Below are 24,618 nucleotides of genomic sequence, written 5' to 3'. Positions count from 1 at the left end.
ATCCGTCATCATTCTAACATTCATTAATTTTACAATATTTCTGTAAGTAGTCTTTAAATTTCTTCCAATCTTCTTCCACCGACTCTTCTCCCTGGTCTCGGATTCTGCCAGTCATTTCCGCCAATTCCATATAGTCCATCATTTTCATCTGCCATTCCTCCAGTGTGGGTAGATCTTGTGTCTTCCAATGCTTTGCAATAAGTATTCTTGCTGCTGTTGTAGCATACATAAAGAAAGTTCTGTCCTTTAACACCGATTGGTCGACTATGCCCAGGAGAAAGGCCTCTGGTTTCTTCAAGAAGGTATATTTAAATACCTTTTTTAATTCATTATAAATCATCTCCCAGAAAGCCTTAATCCTTGGGCATGTCCACCAAAGGTGAAAGAATGTACCTTCAGTTTCTTTACATTTCCAACATTTATTATCGGGCAAATGGTAGATTTTTGCAAGCTTGACTGGGGTTATGTACCACCTGTATTATCATTTTCATAATATTCTCTCTTAGGGCATTACATGCCGTAAACTTCATACCTGTGGTCCATAACTGTTCCCAGTCAGCAAACATAATATTATGTCCAACATCTTGTGCCCATTTAATCATAGCAGATTTCACCGTTTCATCCTGAGTATTCCATTTCAGCAGCAAGGTATACATTCTTGACAAATTCTTAGTTTTGGGTTCTAACAATTCTGTTTCTAATTTTGATTTTTCCACCTGGAAGCCAATTTTCTTGTCCAAATTGTATGCCTCCATTATCTGATAATAATGAAGCCAGTCTCGCACTTTATTTTTTAGTTTTTCAAAACTCTGCAGTTTCAATCTATCTCCATCTTGTTCTAAAATTTCCCAATATTTCGGCCATTTGACCTCCATATTGAGCTTTTTCAAGGCTTTCGCTTCCATCGGTGACAGCCACCTTGGGGTTTTATTTTCCAATAAGTCCTTATATCTTATCCAAACATTAAACAAAGCTTTCCTGACAATATGATTTTTAAATGCTTTATGTGCTTTGATCTTATCATACCACAGATATACATGCCATCCTAATACATTGTTAAAACCTTCTAGATCCAAAATGTCAGTGTTTTCAAGAAGCAGCCATTCTTTCAACCAGCAAAAAGCTGCTGATTCATAATAAAGTTTAAGGTCTGGCAGGGCAAATCCACCTCTTTCCTTTGCATCTGTTAGTATTTTAAATTTTATTCTGGGCTTCTTGCCCTGCCAGACAAATCTAGAAATATCTCTCTGCCACCTCTTGAAACAGTCCATTTTGTCCACAATTTGCAATGTTTGAAACAAAAACAACATTCTAGGCAATACATTCATTTTTACCGCAGCAATACGGCCCAGCAGTGAAAGCTTCAAATTTGACCAAATTTCTAAATCTTTTTTCACTTCAGCCCAACATTTTTCATAGTTATCTTTAAATAAATTCCCATTTTTTGCTATCATGTTAATCCCCAGGTATTTCACTTTCTTAACCACAGTCAGACCTGTCTCATTCTGAAACCTCTCTCTTTCAATCGGTGTTAAATTTTTCTCTAAAACCTTAGTTTTTAGCTTGTTCAATTTAAATCCTGCCACTTGACAAAATTCTTGAATCAATTCTAAAACCCTTTTGGTACTAGATTCTGGCTCCTGTAACGTCAATACTAAGTCATCTGCAAATGCTCTCAATTTGTACTGTTTGGCTCCGACCTGTATACCTTTAACCAACCGGTCCCTTCTAATCATATTCAACAAAACCTCCAGGACCGAAATAAAAAGCAATGGGGAAATTGGGCAACCTTGTCGTGTCCCTTTTTCTATCTTAAATTCTTCCGTCACCACATTATTTACAATTAATTTAGCCTTTTGTTCTGAGTAAATTGCACTTATACCGTTTTCAAAACCTTGGCCTACCCCCATACCCTGTAGATTCTTCTTCATAAAACTCCAAGAAATGTTGTCAAAAGCTTTCTCCGCGTCCACAAATATCATAACTGCTTTAGTATTTATGTTCACTTCTAATTTTTCCAGAATATCAATTATATTCCTCAAATTGTCAGACAAGTGTCTTCCCGGGAGAAAGCCCGCTTGGTCTTTATGAATCTCTTCCATCAACACTTTTTTCAATCTCTTAGCCAAAATGTCTGCAAAAATTTTGTAATCCACATTAAGTAATGATATGGGGCGGTAGTTCTTAAGCTGCGTCTCAATATCCTCTCTTTCATTCCCTTGTTTCATCGACCTCCTCTCACCTCCCTTTTTGTATTCCATTTCTATTAATTGTTTCAGCAAATCCTTTCCATCTTTCTTTATTTTCTGTCATGTAATTATCTTAACATATTTTAACCTTATTTTCCATTAATACTATAATACTTATTTATACTTAATTCCTTAAAATATTTCTACTAAAGCCGTATAATTCCCTTCCAACATTTTTCTAACACTCATTAATTTTACATTATTTCCATATATAGATTTTAAACTTTTTCCAATATTCTTCCACCGTCTCTTCTCCCTGGTCTCGGGTTCTGCCAGTCATTTCCGTCAATTCCATATAGCCTCTGCTAAACAATGCAGAGCCCCTGGCGGGGGAGCAAGCAGGAATGGTGATGCCAATAAGGCTAAACCTTCCAAAAAATGCCTAAAATGCGGAAAAGGCTATCATTGGGCAAATCAGTGCAGGAGTTCGGGAAACTCCATAGGGGCCCAGCTCTCGGGCCAGGACAAATAGAGAGCCCTCCGCCGTTAGTCTCCACTATTGAGACTTTTTCTAAGGATACACCCTCTGATTTCACCATTGATTTAATCAATCAGGAAACCAAAGACGCTGTTTTACCTGGTGAAATTGTGCTCATGCCCACCCAATTGGCGGGCCCACTACCACCTAAGGTTGCAGGCTTAATTTTACCCAAATTCTCTGCGGCCAAAGAAGGAATCCTGGTTATTCCAGGAGTCTTAGATCCTGACTATGTGGGCACAATCATGGTTCAACTTTGGAGCCATATGCCCATGCAGTTAAAAAAGGGTGAGTCTTGGGCGCATTTGGTAGTGCTCCCTTCTCATCCTACTGCTTCTATTATGGATAGTAATTTGCACCAGCTCTCTCCCCTCTCTCCACAGCTGTTAGCTGTAATCCAGAGGATTGGTGAACAGAAACTTCTTCGTAAGTATAAAATCAATGGCAAAGTTCTGGAAGGCTTGACTGACACGGGCGCAGACATTTCTGTCATATCCAGCAATTGCTGGGACCCCACGTGGCCCCTTGAGTCTGCCTCTGCAGTTTGGGGTGTGGGTGGACCTCAAACCTCTTCCAAAAGTGTACAGTGGTTGCCTGTTTCTCTGCCTGATAGCTCTGAAACCATTGCATACATCCAGCCCTGTGTGCTGAAAATCCACCTCAATCTGTGGGGCAGAGATCTACTACAACAATTATTAAGCTACCATTCAATTTAATGAGTAAGCTTGCACTCCCCCTCAACTGGACATCCACCACCCCTGTATGGGTGGAACAATGGCCCATAACGGGGGAATAGCTACTTGCTTTAAAACAATTGGTGAATGAACAATTATTGGCAGACCATATTGAGTTCTCTGTTAGCCCCTATAATACCCCCATCTTCGTCATAAAAAAGAGAAGTGGGAAATGGAGATTTCTCCAGGATTTAAGGAAGATTAATGACATCCTTGAACCCATGGGGCCTTTGCAGTGTGGTCTGCCTAATCCGAATGTGATCCCCCATTCTTATCAATTGGCTATCATAGATTTGCAAGATTGCTTCTTCTCCATCCCCTTACAGGAGAAGGATCGTAAATTCTTTGCTTTCACTGTTCCTGTGTTAAATAACAGCCAGCCCACGGAACGGTATCAATGGAAAGTCCTACCGCAAGGAATGCTGAATTCCCCTACCATGTGCCAATATTATGTGAATCAAGCCCTCCAGCCTTTCCCTCTTCAGTATCCACACCTCTTAGTCTATCATTACATGGATGATATCTTGATTACTGGCCCCCACCTTCCCCCTCAATGGAAACATGATATGGTAGCCTGTTTGTCAGTTTATGGTTTGCAAATTGCTCCCGAAAAGGTGCAGGAATCCTCTCCTTTTCATTACCTGGGACACAAAATGATATAAATTCCATGATAGTGCTCATTTTCAGCGTTTTATTTTTGCCCCTCTCTGCTTCTGCTCCTAATAGCGGTGGTTCCACACCAATAAATGTGTGGGAATCTTTTGCAAAAACCCTCAATGTTTCTTCCTTTTGCCTAGCCCAGCAGGTATCAATAGGTGAAATCCTTGGCTCTTGCCTTATCCCTGTTTGCCATGACCCTTTTGATATGCAAAATGATACCTGGTTTTACTCATCCCTACCCCAAAATGATTCTCTCCGCACCCTTGGTTATTCCGCTTACCATAACTGGGGTACCCAAGTGCGCCAATGCCCACCTCTGGCTATTGATTTGTTGACCCCATACGTGGCTTCCTTTAATGTCACTTGCGCCCGTATGGTCAATTGCACAATAACCAACTGTGTGAAAATGGGCAAGGATAATTTTAACTGCTCTAATTATGTAAATATTTCTTATGTATATAAATATACAGAGCTGCCTGAAGGCTGGTTCTGGTCATGCCCAGGCTATACATTTAATTATATTCCAGCAAACATCAGCCATGGCACACCCTGCTGTTTAAGCCGTTTGTCCATCATTTTACCCAAAAAGCATCATTTGTCCCGCTCTCGATATCGCTGCTCTGTGGAATTGACTAATGATTGTGATGATTCTGTCTCTCTTCCCAGTAGATCTGAATATATTTCCTTAGCTGTTTCTCTCTTAGGAGTCCCTGGATTGGCTATGGAATAGTATGAACATTAACTCTTTAGCTTGCTCCGCAGCAAAAGCTCTGAATTTTATTTCACAAGCTCTTCACCGTTTGAATAAAGAACAGAGTGAACTTCATCATGGACTTCTACAAAATCGTGCTGCCGTTGACTATTTGCTCATGCTTCATCATTATGGCTATGAACAAGTGAATGACATGTGTTGCTTCAATATTATTGATAATTCTAAAGCCATTCAAAAGCAAATTTCTCATTTGCAAAATCTTACACATCACATTAAACAGGACGTTGGATTTTCTGGCCTCTGGGATTCGTTCGCCCAGTGGCTCACTGGCTGGTTGCCAAACCTGAATTGGCTTCGTAATCTTTTTCAATATGCTATTGTCATAATATGTATATTAATTTTGCTATGCTGCTTTATCCAATGCATTCCTGGTCTCATGCATCTTTGGTCTCAGTTTTTTTCCCCTCCTCAGCCACCTAATAAAATCATTGCTGCCTACTTAGTGAAGTGGCAGCACCAACAGTAAATAATAGGGGAGATGTGGGCAGACTTACTTCGGGCATGCGCTGGCAAACCACGTATCCCGAAGTGTTTTTGTCCCATTCACCCTGAAATCACATAGCAACATCTCGCAAAAAAAAAAAAAAAAAAGGAAGGGGGAGATGATGGGAAGTTCTGCTTCTGCACATGAGTCTGGCAAACCGCTCTAAGCTGAAACATTCCTTCCTCATCCACCCTAGAATGTTTAGTTCACATTGAGTTCATGAAACTATCGTATCCTGACCTGTTCTTAATGCATGGTTGACCACATCTACGGAATGCGATTGTTATGCTCTTTTAAGTTTTGCAATATCAATCACTAGTAATAGTTTAATAAGGAGGTTTTCATACCTGTCCAACCATGTGTTCCCTTTCCCAACCTTTAATCTATTGATGATTAATGCTTATATGCAACCCTTGCATTGTATTTGTGTTAACCAATCAGCAACAAGCACATATGTGGCAATGCTGTAATATTCAATAAAAGGGACTCCCAGAGACATGCTCGAGAGATGCCTCCCATATGACACTTGTCATTCGTCTGTCGTTTATTTCAACCCAACACTTCAGGTTACAGACGTTTCAGGTTACAGACTCCGCTAACCCAGAAATAGTACCTCGGGTTAAGAACTTTGCTTCAGGATGAGAACAGAAATCGTGCTCCGTTGGCGCAGCGGCAGCAGGAGACCCTATTAGCTAAAGTGGAGCTTCAGGTTAAGAACAGTTTCAGGTTAAGAACAGACCTCTGGAACGAATTAAGTACTTAACCCGAGGTACCACTGTACATATTTTGTTATTGCAAATGGCTTTAGATACCTATTAGGTCCATAAATTACCATATAGCATATATTCAACACAAACAATAGCAACAATTTGTTGTTGACAAAGGACAGCTGGACATAATAAAGGGCCCCATCACCTTCAGGAGCTTAGGGCCTCATCAAACCTAAATCCGGCCCTGGCTGCAGCCCAGGTATGTTGCAAAGCTGTGGCACCTCCAAGTTCCCAACAGCCGTAGCAAACAGTAGCCGTCCTGTATACTTCCCGACCCTGCCCTTTGGCACCTGAGATGTGGGTTTTTGGGACCTCACCCTATTCTGCATGGCTAATGGTTCCAAACTCTCTAAAACTGGATTTTCCATTCATTCTGGGGCCTGCTAATACTTTAAGACCTTAGAATTCCTGTACTATAACAATATCCACCCTCTGAGGCTATAGTTTTAACTAAAAAAATTGCCCCATAAATAACCTGGTATCCACCCTCCCAGATGCTGTAACAAAATGCAAACCCATAAAAGAGATGTTTCTTCTTGGTTCTGGGTCTCTCTTGCCTCCTTGCTAGGAGGGGAGGGAACCCTGTTGCAACAGAAAAATAAAGATCGGCCTTGCTTTCACTGCAGCCTCCATCCATTCATCTCTGACCGATCAGACTTAGGGGACTCAGTCCCTTGGGGAGTTGGGCAGCAAAAGCCAACCACCCCTATTTTTCTATAATACATTTAATAGTAATAGCAGCAATAACAATAATAATAATAATAATAATATAGGTTGTAGCCATTCTGTGGTTTTAGGCTATGTCAGACTGCAGTGGTGACCCTACTTATTTTGGAATAATCCACATTGTATTCAGTAGGGCTTCAGTAAAACGTGGTTAGAATTGAGCTGTTAGTCTGTTTGATAGAATTGTAGAGTCGGGAAGGAGCGCAGAGGATCTTCTAGTCCGACCCCCTGTAATGCAGCAGTCTCTGTGTGGGCTCAAACCACCAACCTTCTGATTTAACAGCCAGACACGCTAAGGCATTGTTGCAGCAAAACTACACACACACAGTGCATGCCTGTGGTTTTAGGCTAGGATCCAAGGCACAAGGAAGCTTTGTGAGTCTTATCCTGAGTAGTACTCAAGCATAGGATTGTGCTGTTAATGATCTCCTTGGGGAGAATCTTCCATGGACCAGAGCCAAATCCAACAGGTCCAAAGTATTGTCCCCAGTGGCACACATGATTAAAATGGGGGAATGTACACATTTGGTTCTATAAGACTACTAAATGCACTGCTTATCTCTATACCCCATCTGTGCAACAAAACTTAATGTGTCTGATAAAGTTCTCTCTCTTCTATGAAAGCACCTGCTATGGTAAACTCTTTAGTCTTTAATGTGCCCTAGAGGGGTTGACAATATGGTACCCCAACCTGCCACATGGGGGTGCATAATAATGCCATCCCCTATTCTGAAGATAGACTATAATATAGACTATAGTCCAAGGCCTAAAACTGCCAAAGTTGTGACAATTGCTACGGGGAAGGCAAAACCTGCAGAGCAGGGGAAAATTCCTTCCCAGCTCTGGGAAACAGCAACCACTGTGCAACCGTAGCAGTGTCCACGGACCTAGGAAGAAAGGTTAGCCTGCAAGAAAACACATTAAATTAGATGGAGGGACACTCCAGAGACCGACTGGGACAATGGCCGGCAGGAGCCTGCCCTACCTGGCCCTCGCCCAGCCCCTTGCCAGCTGTCCATTGGCCAGCTGGAAGGGGGCGGGCAGACAACAATGGGGCGGTGTCACCCAGCCTTGGGAAGCCCACGCCCACTGCTGTGACAGGTGAGTGGTAAATACTATAATTGGCTATTGCTATTTTGCAGTTATAATTTGCTGTATTAGTTTTTATACTTGGTTGTGATTATTATCAGCATATAAATTATGTAAATAATAAATACATAGATGAAAAAATGTTTTAAGTCTGTACACTTCAGTCCATAAGGAAACAGCACTGAATCTAAATTTCAGCTTACTGTTGAATTAGAAATATTTCAAAGATTCCTGGTGGAGAGTAAGAATATTTTTCCTATTTTGCTTTTATATATACGTCTTTGTGACTTTTATGCACTGCTTGAGTTGCTATCTCATCCAGCTTATTTCATTCCAGCTCTGTGAGATACCAAAAATGGTCTTGTTTTTCTTTATGAAATCATTAGTGGAATTACTGGGCTTTAATGGCAATTAATGCTCCTTTTGTTGTGTTGGGGATTAATGTTGTGATGCTGCTAAGTGGCTGCTGAATAGCATTTGTTGCACAAGACTCCTTTTTATCATTCAATATTTGCATTTCTCTGAATATATTTTTCTACTGTTTCACTTCCCTACTTTCAAACCACTGATTGATCCCCCAGAGGAATTGGGGGGGGGGGGGGGGGGCGCCAGAAGGGAGGCATGAAGAAAGAAGCTGGAAGTCTTTGTAGTAATATCCTGTTGTCTAGTATCCTGACTTCATCTCCTCATTCTCGGCTTCAACTGAAAAAGTAAAAAAAAAAATTCTTTAAATAACAAAACAGATTAAGTTAATTATTTCAGCAGCTTCTAATCATGAAATTATACTCATTTGTTTATATGTGTCCACTGCATCCCTGTATGTACATTTTAATCCACTTTGCAGTGTGTTCACACACACACATACATACATACATACCACACATTTAAAATACACACCCAGGAATCCTGGAAACCGTTGTCTATCCCTCGCAGAGCTATAATTCCCAGCACCTTCAATTTTCACCATGCTGCTTTCATTACAATCAAGCTTGTGTAACACTTCTTTAGGAAAGTGTGCCATTACAAATCTGCAGAATGTCATTGTCTCCTCACTAAAAATAATATTCTAAGCTGCCTGGACTTCGTTAGCTCAGAGATGGAAAGAAAGTACAGTCCCTACCAGGGAAGAATGGCAGACTAAACTGATGTACTAAGCTGAAATGGCAAAATTGACCAGAAGAATTGGGAATCAGGAAGAACAAAATGTTAATAAGGAATGGAGAAAATATATAGTCTATTAAAAAATTATTGTAAACAAGTAAAATTATTAGTAGGGTTGATATGACACTTGTAGTTAAAAGTTGGACTATGGATTAATTAACGATTTGATAGAAACTGGACTAGCAGATGAGATGCAGGAGAAAAGGTTGACATAAGGACCACAAAAGGGGTGGAAGGAAGTCAAAGGGGATTTATTTACATCTTATTTGTTTCCTTTGCGATTGTTTGTAAGCCAGAAACCCAAAAATAAAATAATAATAATAATATTCTATATACATCTGTGGACGAGAAAGAGCTTTCATGTAAGAGAACCCAAATATGATTTTCAGACAAGATTGACTCCATACTTCTTATATAGAAATTAAACTGTACTGCATGACATACGGTAAGTTTTTACTTGGGAAATAGAAGCAGAGTGGTGGGTAGTGCGTACCTCTGGTTACGAACGCTTCTGGTTACGAACGCTTCAGGTTACGAGCTCCGCTAACCCGGAAGTAGCTGCTCCTGGTTGCGAACTTTGCTCCAGGATGCGAACGGAAACTGCGCACCAGAGGCACGTGCGCAGCAAGAAACCCCATTAGCGAGAGAGCGCCTCAGGATAAGAACGGTTTCAGCTTAAGAACGACCTCCAGAACGAATTAAGTTCATAACCAGAGGTACCACTGTAGTTTAATCACTAGGTGGAGCTCAATTTACCTGTGTCTGGATGGAGTAAGGTGTTTCCTGTTGCTGTTCTAGTTACATCCACACCATACATCATAGCACAGGGTTTCTTCCAATAAATCCTGGAAACCATAGTTTATCCATCAGTGCTACAATTCCCAGCACCTTAATGAGCTACAGTTTCCAGGAGTCTTTGGAGAAAGCTGTGTGCTTTAAATGTATAGTGTGGTGATTGTAGAAGCTGTCCAAAAACCTTGCATTGGCAAGTAGATTGGCAACCAGTTTAATTTAATGCTGAAAATGCCAATGAAGACTGGTGCTGGGACTGTAGCACACACGCATGCCCGTTAGAAACATGTAAATCCCAGAATGTGGAGTTCAATGTGTTCTTCACAAGTCTAGATGTAGGTGATCTGGTGTGTGTTTCGAATAAGTGGAAGGGGAGTGTCCACAGAATTTGTGATATTGGAAATAATTTGATGTAGAACTCATTGTTAATTTCTGCCTTCTGGGGCTGTTCTTCCAAGTCCTTTTTCCATGCCGGTGAAGAACACAAGAGATGTTTTTGCTGCCTAGGTAACCATAACATATTATCTATCCAGCTTTAGTTATTTATGCCATCACTTCTGCTTATGTAAATTGAAGATGCTCTTCAGAAGATTTTCACAAATAGCTCTCAAAATTGCAGTGTCCTTTTCTCGAGACAATTTCCATGAAGGCAAAATGTCTCCCTTTCCCTCCATTGCTTAGCATCTGTCACCAAAGGTTGTTTTAGCTGCAAATGTTGGATTCAGTTCATGATTACACAGTGGTTAGAGGAACACAGTTACATTTCCATGGTAATGTTGTTCTTTCTTAGTCTCTTAAATTGATTAATGGCATAGTGGTTGCTGACTTTTCAGACGAGGCAGTTAGCAAAAGCTCTACGTTTAACAAATCTCCCTTTGAAACTACAAGGACCCATTGATGTAATTAAACATCTGGCTAGATTGGCTGTCAAGTGCTAAATGCAGCAAACTGAAATTTAATGACTGAATTTCAAATGTAATTGAATTTTAAACATTTCCTGATTATGTGCATTATCTGCATAGGTTTGCATCGGTAGGTCTGTAAAAAAAGTGCTGTAAAAAAGGTCTGTAAAAAAGTACTGAATATTTGGATAGGGAATTTTAAAAGTATGGAGAAGAAGAAGAGTTTCATGCTGGCTTGGCCTGACAGGAATTCCCTGACGGGAATTGCCAGGAGCCATGTGTGTAGTATTGTGGGCTCAATTTTATGGAAGTCCCTTACAGTTGAGATTAGTCCCTGTCCTTGTTGAATGTCCAGCATTTACTGAAGACTGTTTATAATTAATCAAGCAGGGTTTTTAATTGAATTCTGATTTAAAAGCTCATTTTTAGCTTCATTGTATTTAGTTTCCTGCATATTGCTTCAAAAGGATTGTGGTTAAGCAGTATATGAATTGTTGAAATAATAATTTATCAATACCAATTGTCTGTTTGATTGGGAAGGAAGGAAGGCAAGGTAGTGGTAGTGGTAGTCACTTGGGGTGAAGTGGAAGAAAAATTCTGTTTACTAGCTGGGGTTAAAAAACTGGATTTATTTCAATGTATACAAAGTGGTGCCTTATACCTGTGCGAAATTGCTCACATTTGTGATATGCTCGAATAGGGAACAAATATGATGGTCATCTTTTCCTTACCACTTTGCTTCATTCACTATTCAGAGCTATTAGTAGCCAAGTCAGTACACATTATGCTTCTTTCGTATGCATTTCTTTCTTTAAAAACTCTGACGTAAAATAATAAGCTAGTTACATGATGGACTTTTGTGTGACAAGATGTTCTGAACAGATTATGAAAGATGAATGTGTTCCATTCACTAGCTTAAAGCAACAGAGACTCTCATCAAATAGAGAACAAATCTCAGTGAGTCCAATTACTAAGCGTTTACGATGTACATTTGTAGTAAGTAGTACACTGGCATGCTGCAATTTCAGAAATCATGGCTTCTCATACAGGTTCAGTGAAATTTGACTTCTTTTTCAGAGCTGAACTTCTTGCTCGAGCCTGCAAACAATTCAGTTGTGGTTCTTCAAAAATGCAAACTACTATAGTAGAACTTTGCATTCATGATAAAAAGCAATACAGGAAAATATAAAAGACACTGGCTATAATGGGCTATATTGTCATTTTCCTACAATGATCCTATGATGCAAACATTTTCAGAACTGGGGGAGAGGAGGGCTTATCTAGCCATATTATAGCCAGTTCAGCACTCGTGTACATCATTTCATCCAAGTCTCTTGACTTACCATTTTTTGTATACCATATTAGACTGAATATAAGCCGCACCTTTAAAATTAGAGGGGGGGAGAAAAAAAAGAAAAAATACCGAATATAAGCCATTACATCCTTGCTGCTCCTGGCTGCATACTGGGGGGGGGGGGCGGACCGCGCTGCGTTGCCAGCAGCCTTTCTCCTTCCTCGCTCTCTCCCTTCCCAGCCTTGGGGGAGAGGACAGGGGACTATGCGTAGGGCAGGTGCTGCTTTGCTGTGCTCCTGGTGCTGTTTGCCCCGCATTCCCGGTTGCATACCGTAAGGTCACGAATATAAGCCACACTTTAACTTTTCATGGTCGGAATTTGGAGGGAAAGTGAGGCTTATATTCAGGCCAATACGGTAATTGTTGCTATAGACATTTCTGAACATGGGAATAATACCACATTTCTGTGCCTTTAGATCACACAACAGAGAATCATAGAATTGTAGAGTTGGAAGGGACCACAAGGGTCACCTTGTCCACTCCTGCAATGCAGGGATCTTTTGCCCAATGTGAGGCTCAAACTCTGAGATCAAGAGTCTCATTCTCTACCAACTGGGTTGGTATCATTGGTTCATTACTAATTTTGCATCATATCCTGCTGTCAGCCTGACTCTCAGAGTGGTTTGCAGTTCCAAGGTTGTTCTAAAACAATTGTTGGGGACAGCATTCCATAGGTGAGGATAAAAGGCCTATCTTTAAACAACATGGTCACTTCATGTGGGATTTACCACGTCAAAAACTAACATGATTTGCTAGACCTAAACCAGGCATGGACCTGTTTCCCTTCAGTTGTTGTTGGACTCTGACTCCCATGCACCCAATCCATTTGAGATGACTTCAAGTGATAGCAAAGTTATGTCTCTAATGGCTTATTCACACATGTGAAGAAGCCATTCCTATGATACCATTTCTTTCCATTGTCTCACAAAGCAGATAGAAGTCATAGAAATATTACACTAGTTGCATGCTTTGGGAATTGACAGGTGAAGCATTGCTTATGGGTTTGGAAAAGAGAATTAAAAATATGATTAATGCATTTGGGTTTTTGGCCTATGAGCATTGTCTAAAATTATAAGATGCAAAATGGCATGGAAACAAACATCTTGGAGCCGCTTATCAATCCATGGTAATCTTATATTCATTATTCTGCTAAATACTGCAAGGTGTTATGGAAATAACCCATTAGCATAACAACAAAACCTATTAGAGATTTATGAGGAATTTATAGTTCAGAATAAACGACCGATTTTAAAGGATGAAAATATGTTATTTATTTATTTATTTATTTATTCATTCATTCATTCATTCATTCATTTAATACCCTTCCTTTTACCCTGTATAGGATCAACTCACAGCATGAATTTAAACAAATGTAGCTTAAAGCACAAGCTCAGTATAAATATTTTTTTAAAAAATAAGAAACCCTATTAAAAACACCACTGAGAACCCTAAAGTCATTTGAAAGCACACCCAAAAGAGAAACAAGAATGTACAACACCTGTTCTTCAAAGACTCTGCCATAGTAGCCAGTTAGTGGCCAAAGGCCTTTCTGAACAAACAAAAAGGCTTTGCTGGTGAAAGCAAAGCAAGGAGGGGGCCAAGCTAGCCTCTTGTGGGTGGAAGTGCCACAATCCGGGAACAGATACTGAGAAGGCCCTCTCTTGTGTCCTTACGAAATGGGCCTGTGAAGGTTGCAGGACTAAGAGAAAGGCCTGCCCAGGCAGACTCACATAGGGAGGTACAGCCATTTAGGTAGTCTAGATCCAAGACAGATTGGGCTTTGCAGGTCATAACCAGTCCTCTGAATTATGCCCAGAAACGGGCCATTGCAGCTGTTGGAACAAGGGGTTTCTGTTCTCCTTGAAACTAGCTTTGGTCAGCAATCTGGCAATAGCATCTTGGCCCTGCTGAAGTTTCTGAATGCTTTCAAAAGGCATCCAAACAGGATGTAACTTTCAAAAATTATTCAAAATGAGAAACAAAGAGATGTCATTCCACTTCTCATTCCACTGGCTCACAAACCACAATCCTGCATTTGGTTGGTGTTTTTGCAGCCTAAGCCTAAACATCTTTACATGGGAGTAATCCTACACCCATCAGAACATAGGAAGCTGCCTTTTTCTGAGAGTATTAGTCCATTGAGCTCACTATTGTCTACACTGGCTGGCTGCAGCTCTCCCAGATCACAGGCAGGGACCCTTCTGAGTCTTACCTGGAACTTCTGCATGCCAAGCAGGTGCTCTGCATTGAGCTCTACACCTTTCCTCGCAGACTTGTAAGTCCAATTGAAGTGACTGAACTTCCGGTTAGAAATTTCCCTGTGTGTCCCACTAAGTTGGGTAGAATTTGCCACTTGAATGAGCTAATTATAGAGTTGGAAGGGACCCTGAGAGTCATCTGGTCCAGCCCCCTGCAATGCAGGGATCCTGCCAACAACTGTACCTGGGTAGTCTCAAACCACCAACCTTCTGGTTAACAACCAGATGCACTGACACATTGTGCCACTGGTATACTAGGGCTAATGAGATTTGGGATAATTTTAACTCGGTAGAATAGTTCATAATACCAGTGCTATTTTTCTAGAGAGAAAAGGTGCCGGAACTCAATAATAATAATAATAATAATAATAATAATAATAATAATAATATTTCTACCCCGCGCATCTGGCTGGGTTTCCCCAACCCCTCTTGGTGGCTAACAGCATATAAAAAATTATAAAATCATCAGACATTAAAAATTTCCCGATACAGGGCTGCCTTCAGATGTCTTCTAAAAGTCGGATAGTTGTTTATTTCCTTGACATCTAATGGGAGGGCGTTCCACAGGGCGGGCGCCACTACCGAGAAGGCTCTCTGCCTCCCTTGTTCTCTTATAATGGCAATGGTGCCCACCTGAGCAGTGCTGGAACTGAGTTCTGGTGAGTTTCAGCAGAAAAAAGCCCTGCATAATACTTTATATGATTATGGCAATATTGTTTCTCTAACTGTTGTCTGGGCCAGAGGAAGCCTGGTCATTTCAAACACTTGTGTGTTAAGGGTGCTGTTAAGGGAATAAGGTAAAAGGGTGCTGTTAAGGGAATAAGGTAAAAGGGACCCCTGACCATTAGGTCCAGTTGTGACCGACTCTGGGGTTGTGGTGCTCATCTCGCTTTATTGGCCGAGGGAGCCGACGTACAGCTTCCGGGTCATCTGGCCAGCATGACTAAGCCGCTTCTGGCGAACCAGAGCAGCGCACGGAAACGCCATTTACCTTCCCGCCAGAGTGGTACCTATTTATCTACTTGCACTTTGAGGTGCTTTCGAACTGCTAGGTTGGCAGGAGCAGGGACTGAGCGACGGGAGCTCACCCAGTCGCGGGGATTCGAACCGCCGACCTTCTGATCGGCAAGTCCTAGGCTCTGTGGTTTAACCCACAGCGCCACCTGCGTCCCACTGTTAAGGGAATAGGAGACCCCTATTCCCCTCACAGAGCTACAGTTTTCGGACTGGTTTAACAATCCGTCTACCCGTGGAACTCTGGGAATTGTGAGGGGAATAGGGGTCTGCTAACAATTGTCAGCATCCTAAATGAACTGCAGTCCCCAGGATTCATTAGGGGATGCCATGACTGTTTAAAGTGGTAGGATACTGCTTTAAATGTATAGTGCAGAGGGGCCTGAGAGGTGGGTGAACAAGCAAGCAGGTTACAATGGTGTAGAGGAACAGTTTCAAGGGGACTTACCAGTGGCCCTTCTGTTGGGGTGTGAACCCTTGGCAGATGCTCAGCCATGCTGACCTTTGACCCTAACCCTGAAACTCAAATCCATCAATGAGTTGTAAGCCTCTACCAGCAGTGGAGTTCAGCTTTCCAAAGGAAGTTCAGTTTCCTAATGCTCAGAGCAGCAGAGAGTTTATGTTCTGCTAAGGTCCGCTTTCCAACTAAACAGGAATTGATCTCTGGGGTGATGGCAGAAATCTGACTAATTTAGCTGAGAATGTTCTCAATACTGAGCTTCCCAGTTTTCGGTGTGATGTGAAATGCATTATTCAGTAGTCTGAAGCCACCCGGTAAGCTTGGGTGTAAGTTGCATCTGCTTTCCATATATTCCCAAGCTTTTTCTGCTTCCCTGCAAAGGGCTGGCTGGAGCACATCTCTTTGAAGTCACCTTCAAAAAAAGGTCACTTTGACAACACATCCTTTTGCCTGCAAATGTCAAGGCTGTGTTCTGGTGCACATTAAAGGTCACAGGAAAAGAAAAGGGGGTGGGGGGGATTCAAAGAGGGAAAGGACGAAATCATTTCTCATTAGATATTTAAAAGGGTTTTAAAAATTTAAATCCAAGAGGGCTTCTAAAAATGATAAGCAATGCCCCATTTCCAGTGTTCACTAATGCATGAACCAGAGGAAGGAAGAGGAACTGTGTCTCCTTGCGCACAGAGCAAGTAGCTCTTGACTGACAAATAAATGGGATGTGGTTGTTTACACTTAGGGATGCCTGAGAAATTCAGTTTCCATGGGTTCTGAGCTGAACTGATTTGATCTGCACCTCCTGGGCTAGTGTGCAGGTCTGAACTTAATTATTTGGATTTTACGCTTCTTCAGTTTTTGCGACACAGTTCTTCGCTCCAAGAATATACCAAAATTTGTTTAAAATGTGTATTTTATGAGGAAAAAATGGGTTTAGAAATGTGTGCATTGAGATAAAATTCATATATATATATATATATATAGTTAGTTATAAAGTAAGTTTTTAAATAGATATTTAAATGCACACACAGTTTATTGCAAAATGCATAGGGCAATAGCCAAACTTCATAATACTCCAAGTAGACTCATTGTAACCAATGTATTTGAGTCTCATGGGCTGTATTCAAAGAATTCCTGCTCAGAGCATACCCAGTGAAACGAATCAACCTTAGCTATGTTCATTAACAACAGTGAGTCCACTCAGAGTAGGACTAACGTTGAATACCAGCCACAGATTTCAGTGGGCCTACCCTGAGTAAGACTTATTTGAATACCACCCCCGTTTAAATCATCAGGAAAATTTGTATTTTGATGCAAATTTTCATATGAATTTGGGTTTGTTTTAATTCACAGATTAATGTGGACATGGGATGGAACTGCGTTATGAATGAACACATGCAAAATATTACCATGAATTCAGAAAAAAAAAAAACAGATCAGACACCGAACAGAGCTCAGTTTATGGAATTGCTGTACAAGGAAATTTATTCACTTTCTATCATACAACAGCAGTACATTACTTTACAATCAGGTTGAGCTGAGGACCACTTTATGCTAAATTTTAATGCATCTAAAGTCTAACCCAAGATAAACACAACTAACCAGCGTTAAAGTATCATCTGTAAAATTGTTTCCTACACAAAATATTGAACTCTCTTAAAAGAAAAGACACCCAGTTGAACAGGATTCTAAAAGCCAGGATGGTTTTTACTATTTCTAACAACTTTGGCCTATAATATTCCCTTCACAGTCTTGTTGCTAGTTCACAGTTCCAAAATATTTTTGCTTAGTTACAATTTGTAATTCAAATTAGGAGCTCCCTGCTTGGGAACAAAAACACTGACAAAAGCAAAGTAAAAAAATACCTTATTTCTATCAGAACTTCTCTGGGCAGATCTGCACCCCACCACATACTGATTCCAGCTATAAAAATGTTTTCTTTGGTACATCCACAGGTGCGAGAATCTCCTGCTTTGTACCATTGCCTCTAGAAAGTACTCTCAGCTTATTTCATCAAGGAATTCTCCATGACCCTTTGAGAAGTTGGAGTGAGGAAGTGTAACAAGCCCGTCACAAGCATTTTGAGAGCTCTAAGTCAACTTCTGCAAGTTGCATTTCACTTCTGGGCTGCAGTTTCTCACCTCTGTTCTAGCAATTTAAAAAGAGGGATCCCCCTCACTTCCACCCTGTTCTCCATACACCATAAGAATACAATCTGCATCCATGGACTTCGAAGTTGCAACAACAAATGATGAACCGAGATTGGAGTTCCGAAGTAATAACTTGAAAGGTTGAAAATCCCCTTTTGTATTGATGAAACTCAGTAGAATCTGAAATATAAATTAATCACCGCCATTGGCGGACTGATGGCTTCAACACAGATTAAAAGCAGAGCACCAGTGAATCTCAGGCACCCCTTTTGTTGCCTTTGTAAGAGCATGACCAGAGTAAGAAGTAGTTGATTCAAACAATGAAATGTGTTTTTTGGGGGCAATCACTGCTCTTGTGGGATTCTTGTGGAAACAGGTTACCTGAAGTAGTCAAAAATCTTAAATCACAAGAAGACGTGTGGGGTAATGGTTAGAGTGTCAGACTAGGACTGAATAAAATTTTTTAAAAATTTTTTAAAAAATTGTCCAGGGTCTGGTGACTTCTGCTTCAGTGTATCTGAAGAAGTGTGCATGCACATGAAAGCTTATATCAGTAACCAAACCTCAGCTGAAACCTACCTCACAGGGCTGTTGTGAGGTTAAAATGTGGGGAAAGACCAAGTAGTTCCTCCAGTTCCTTGTAAGACAGTTGGAATTTAATAATAATAATAAATTTTTATTTATACCCTGCCCTCTCCAGCCAAGACTGGGCTCAGGGCGGCTAACAACCAATAATAAAAACAAGTTGATTAAAATACAATTTAAAAGATTAAGATACAACATTAAAACATTAGGGTGCAGTCTCTTCATAGGAGGGGAAAGGAAAAAGAAAGGGGGGGAGGGAATCAAACTGATTCTAAGCCAAAGGCCAGGTGGGACAACTCTGTCTTACAGGCCCTGCGGAAAGAAATCAGATCCCACGGGGCCCTGGTCTCATGAGACGGAGCATTCCACCAGGCTGGAGCCAATGTTGAGAAGGCCCTGGCTCTGGTTGAGGCTAATCTAACTTCCTTAGGGCCCGGGACCTCTAGGGTGTTGCTATATATGGACCTTAAGATATTGGGAGCTCAGAGCCGCAGTGTATGAACGCGCTGCCATCTTGGAACGGAATCCAACTCTAAATGTACTTTAAATGAAATAAATAAGAGTTGGTAAATTTCAAGACTTGTTATACTAGTTATTCCCATATATGAGTCAGGGCCTAATCTTAGTTAGCCAGTTTCCCATTGGTATGTGACTACAGTAATGCAGCACAGACACAATGAAGAATTGACTTCCTCATACGAGATCTGAAACACGGTGTGCCCATAACTACAGGAAGAATCATTTGGCATCCCTGTCTACAAAATATTTAAGGCTACATTACTTTCCAACTTCATATATTTGGCCTGCGATCATATAAATTGTAACTCGTAAGAAGAGTTTTGCAGTACCGACATGGTGTTGAATTTGTCATCGCTGGAGAGCCCAATCTGTGATTCAGGTAAGCGACAGTGTTTGTACTGAACTGTCAAAACCAAAAGTTGCAACGCAGGGTCTCAGCTTTTTGGATAGCTTGTGCAATACAATAAAAAGCAATTATGTCAAAATACATGTTTCCATATTTACAAGATGTAAATACTTAAATTTTAATAAACAGTTTAGAAGTAAAAAACCAAATGATGCAAAAAAAACCCTCACATAATTTGTTGTTATTTATATATGCAAATGTTTCGTAACTGATCTAAAATGTGAAACATTTTAAAATTCACCGTGTTAATGAAATGATTGCAAATGTGTGTTTTAAATGTTTAATGCTCTTTAACATTTTAATTTGTGAGTAATGACAAACTGAGCAGTATGTTGCATCATATTGTTTCTGACTTTTGTTCTTTGGTACTGATTAGTCAGGGATTATCTTCCTTTCTAATTTTGGTTACCTAGGTTTAATGACAGTTTGATGTCATGCTAGAGTTGAACATTCATTAAAACTGGACAATCTATATGTGTTTTTTTTTTTTTGAAACAGCTTAAACTGAACCTATAAATTTGCTTCCTTTACATCCTATACTATAGCTATCATCAGAAGTGCACCTCCTTCCCCATGTGATTAGTATTGGGTGTAGGGTAGAGTTGGGACAAGCCCATGGACCCTGTCACGTTCATTTCTCAACTCTGCAGCCATCCGTGCAATGGGGATTAATCTTCTACAGAACATAAGGAGAGACCTACTGGATCAGGCCAAAGTCCCATGTAGTCCAGCATCCCATTCTCACAGTGGCCAACCAGATGCCAATGGAAACCCACAAGAAGGACCTGACTGCAAAGCACTCTTCCAGCTAGAGATTCCCAGCAGCTGGGATTCAGAAGCATGCTTGCTCCAACATTGGAGGTAGTACACAGCCATTATGGTTAGTATCCTTATTTGTCATTTTTTTTTTCTAATTCCCCTTTAAAGCTATCCAATTTGGTGATGGAAAACTAGGGATGGAACTAGGGATGGAAAAATTGGCCCTTTTTGGTTCTCTCAATTTCTCATTTTCCCCAGTCTTAAATTCAGCTCTTCACATTTCTGCTGCAGTTTGCAGGTCCATATATATATATATATATATATATATATATATATATATATATCTATGATCCCCCCCCCCCCAGCATTTCAGTGCAAATTTCTCATAATAAGCATCTTTTTGCGTGCAGTTTTGACTAATGTACACATTTTTGGAAGCAATTTCTTATAATGCAATTTTGTAGATCATTTTCACCAATGTATTGTTTTATGCACATTTTCCTCTTAATATGTGCATTTTTGTCAACATTCTTGAGTGGGAGAACTGCATTGCAAAATTCAAATTAGTGTGAATTTTGGAGGATGGCTGTGTTTCAGTGCTCATTTTGTTCTGAAAAGTGCATATCTGATAGATTTGGCTTTAAATGCATACTAAATTTAATTTCTCCCCATCCCCAATCATCACTGCTGAATTCCGTGGTTTATGTGCTGTGTTTGTCCTCAATCTTCCAACATTCAGCATCACTGGATTTAGAACCCTGGAGGAGCTTATTCTGAAACATTTTATTATAATAAAAAAGTTTTGAAGTAAATGATTAAAAACTCTGGTCGGAAGCAGCTCTTCAAGCAGATCCTGTATATTTCCAAAGGTAGGTAGCTCGTTACTGAAAACCAAAACAAATGCAATAAAGTATTAATTTAGAAAAAAACTATCTCCTCCCTTCCCTGGTAGCCCATTAGAGCTGCTTTAAAAGCTTTGACTACAATTCTGCACGCAATTTGGCTGCTTAAATCCTGCTTAAATGAAATGATATGCAGGATTGTGACCCTTGCTGCATTATATCTTGATTTCTGTCTTAAATGTGCTGACGTTTTCCATCACCGCAGCAATATTCTTAACTCTGATTTCATGTCCAAGCAAAAAAAAAAAAAAAAAAAAGGACAGAATGTATTGACTCAGAAAACCCAGATTATTCAGGTCTGAAGTAAACTGTTTATTTTAGTTGCTGGCACCGCTTTCTTCTCTTTTTCTGTATGCTTTGTTTAACATTTGTATCTCCTCTTGATAACCTTCTTTCTCCATGTGTTGCTTTTTACTATTCTGCCTGTGGGCTTCCACAGTGTCTGGGATTGATATGTTAATATCGTTGTTGGGATTGTTTGACGGTATGAAGAGCGAATAGGAAGCCGTTTCCCCTAAATCGCATGAGACAAATCTGTTCTCTTTCCGAGAATAGCGCAAGGATGGAGACCGGACTTGGGTTGATGACTGGCTGATGTTGCTGATGATTGACACTGTGTCCATAGCTTCTTCGTTGTCACAAATTTCAAGCACTTCTAAATGGATCTTGACACTAGTGTCAGCAAATGTGGTTGGAGAATCCTCAGGGTTTGGCTCATGACCCACGCTCTTGGAGCGATACACTTCAATTTTCTTCGATGTGGGCGTTATTTTCTGTCCCTCCGTGCTTACCTCATATGTAGATAAAGAGAGGGTTTTTCCTGTAGGCGCATGGAGAGATACGGTCCCTTGAAATGCACACAAAGGAATTGCTAAGGAGCCACCTGAACGCTGGAAAGAAACAAAATTGTTAATATTCCTTCATGTCGCTTCCACAAGTCAACAAGCCATTGTTAACAAACTAATTGTGCCTCACTTATTATATTCATTGCTGAAAACACAGCAAACCAATTATCCCTCGCTTATTTGCACTGCTGAAAATGCACTCTTTGCTTTCTTAGATGCCATGAATTTAATCAACAGTATGAAAACATGTCCCCTTTCTTAAATTTCACGGTTCTTTATTGAGTTATAATACTACAATGCAAGTTCTAAAAAAATGGTCTGTGATGTATTTAATAGGGATGTGCATAGGTTTAAACTTCCATTCTGTTACTGATTTGCTCTGTGCTCCCTCCTCTACAACCTATACCTCATGTTCTGAGTCTATAAAATGATGTTCTGTGTTCCCCTTTCACTATAATGGGGAATCTTAAAGCTGCTATAACTTTTTTGCCTTTTGGTCAAAGTGGGTGAAATTTGCAGGCACGAGAGTGCCTTTAGAATGGATTAAGCCTGCCAAATTGTATACAGATAGGTCCAGGAACTTTTTATGGGGGAAGTAAAAAGGATTCACTTTCCTCCATGATCCCAAAGGAGGGCAAGTGGAGTGTATTCTGATGTCTACATTTTTTAAACTTCACAGTTTCACACTGGCTTTTCCAGTACTTGCTCATTTCGTCTGACAGCCTCAAGCTATATGTCCTATCTAGAATGCTACCTGTAGAATTCTAAATAGTTCTGGGTTGGTTGGTTTTCTTAAATTAAAGCAGAGCCATGTAGGAATTGGGGTTGGGTGTTTTGTTTTTAACTCTTTAAATAGAGCATTTAACTTTTTTAAAAATAATCTGCTACTGTGGTTTAAAATAAATACAGAGCTCTTCATTGCTGTGCTGGAAACATTTTGGACACCCTCGCTTGTTTCAAATCACACAGACCTAGAGAAACATAGATATATAGCGGGGCAATGAGCTATAAGACATAGAAAAGAAAAGGAAGTCCTAATCCAACTTTGATTGGTATTCATATCTCTCTTTGACTTGGGGGGGGGGAGACTCTTAAATCAACAGATCTGCTGCATTATTTGGCTGAACCCCCAATATTTAACTCTTCTACAACTGACTTAACCCATCCTCATAAAACTGCCCTCCCTCCTATGTGACCTTCCATCTTCATAACATCCCAACCCCAGAAAGCGCAAGCCATGTAAGATGCAATTAACAAAATTTGTAAAGAAATGAAAGCGAGGGGAGTACAAGAGAAATAGTGAATGGCAGTTAATAAAACCAAATTAAATCAAGTAAGCATATTAAACATGAAAAGGCTACCTAAATAGACAGACTTTTAAAGCATCCTTGGTTGCTATGGATGACTCAAAGAGGTGGGTTACTTACGCAGTGAATGTTGGCTGTGGTTGTGAGAATGACATCTGTATTTTGGGTGGGGCAGTACTCTGGGAATGGGGGAATTGTGTGAAGAGCCTGTTTGCATGCTATTGGTCCCTTGGCCCATCACTCAGGCTTGATATCCCCTCCTCTAGTTCCTTGCAAGTATTTATGGCAGGGCAGCCAGAGGCAGAACCCCTGCAACACCAATAGTTCAGTGCTAAATGAAGGATGTGCCAGAAGACTTAGGACAGCCTTTGGACAACCTAACACTGAAGTAGCCAAGTGGAATGCAATTTGCTGCTTCCAATGTACACAGCATCAAATGATAAACATTTTTAGTTGTATTCTGTTCTGAAGTACAATCTATTATATTGTACTTTGATTGTATATTTCTCTTTTCATATGTATTGATGTTCTTCATGGCTCTGGGGTCCTTTGGACCAAAGAGCAGTACGTATATAAATAAACCACACCATACTACACCACACCCCAGGCTACTGGAAGCTGGAGTCAGAATCTCAGTTGTGGCTCAACAGGGCTACATTAGTTACTATTCATATTACAAAACTGGGAAGTAACCAAAACTCCATCAGTAAATAATTGGACTCTCGATATGCTGACTTTGGTGGCACGTGAAAAAAATATTTGATTACATGGACTTACAAAAAGAGGCCAATTCACAGCAGTGTGACAAGAATTTCACATTCTTCTGAGGTGGATGTGAAAATGAAGGTGCTTTTTCTAAAGGCATATTGCAAGAACCTATACACGAAGCATCAACATTAAAACAAGGGGACGTGATAGAACATATGGTTTGACTTAATGCAGGGATGGTGGACTTTCTCAGCTGGGATTTCTCGCATTGCATTCTGGGAAACCTTCCAGCAGTCACATGTCAGTGGTGGGCACTGGTGAGGGCTGTTGGCCTGAGGAGAGGAACAGTGGTCTTGGGAGTGACAAGAAACAGAGAGAAATGCCCAAGAGTCCACATTTGGCTCCAGGCCTGATTTTCCTTATTCCTGTCTGAATAGATTATTCTTTTTTTTATATATATATTTTATTTTATAACACAAATAAACAACACAAACAGAAAAACAAACAATACAAACAAATTCTTGTCTTATCCTTATTTTT

At 40.3% G+C, this 24,618-nt stretch overlaps 1 protein-coding gene and 1 long non-coding RNA gene across 2 annotated transcripts in view; one reads left to right on the top strand and one right to left on the bottom strand.

Moving 5' to 3' along the window:
- The window catches only part of LOC308478527, a 29,761-nt gene that overhangs the window by 995 nt on the left and 4,148 nt on the right, over positions 1-24,618 (top strand). The gene's annotated exons all lie outside the window — the stretch shown is intronic.
- Positions 20,685-24,618, bottom strand: part of GPR149 (G protein-coupled receptor 149) — a 56,596-nt gene continuing 52,662 nt past the window's right edge. The window contains exon 4 of the mRNA XM_081007945.1: positions 20,685-22,108. Within this exon, the coding sequence (XP_080864071.1) occupies positions 21,536-22,108 (573 nt within the window). The 3' untranslated portion in view covers positions 20,685-21,535. The remainder of the gene's footprint in view (positions 22,109-24,618) is intronic.

This window comes from Podarcis pityusensis (genome assembly GCF_964106645.2).
Source record: "Podarcis pityusensis genome assembly, chromosome: 5".
In the NCBI taxonomy this organism is placed as follows: domain Eukaryota; kingdom Metazoa; phylum Chordata; class Lepidosauria; order Squamata; family Lacertidae; genus Podarcis; species Podarcis pityusensis.
This window is presented reverse-complemented; position numbering and strand designations above follow the sequence as displayed.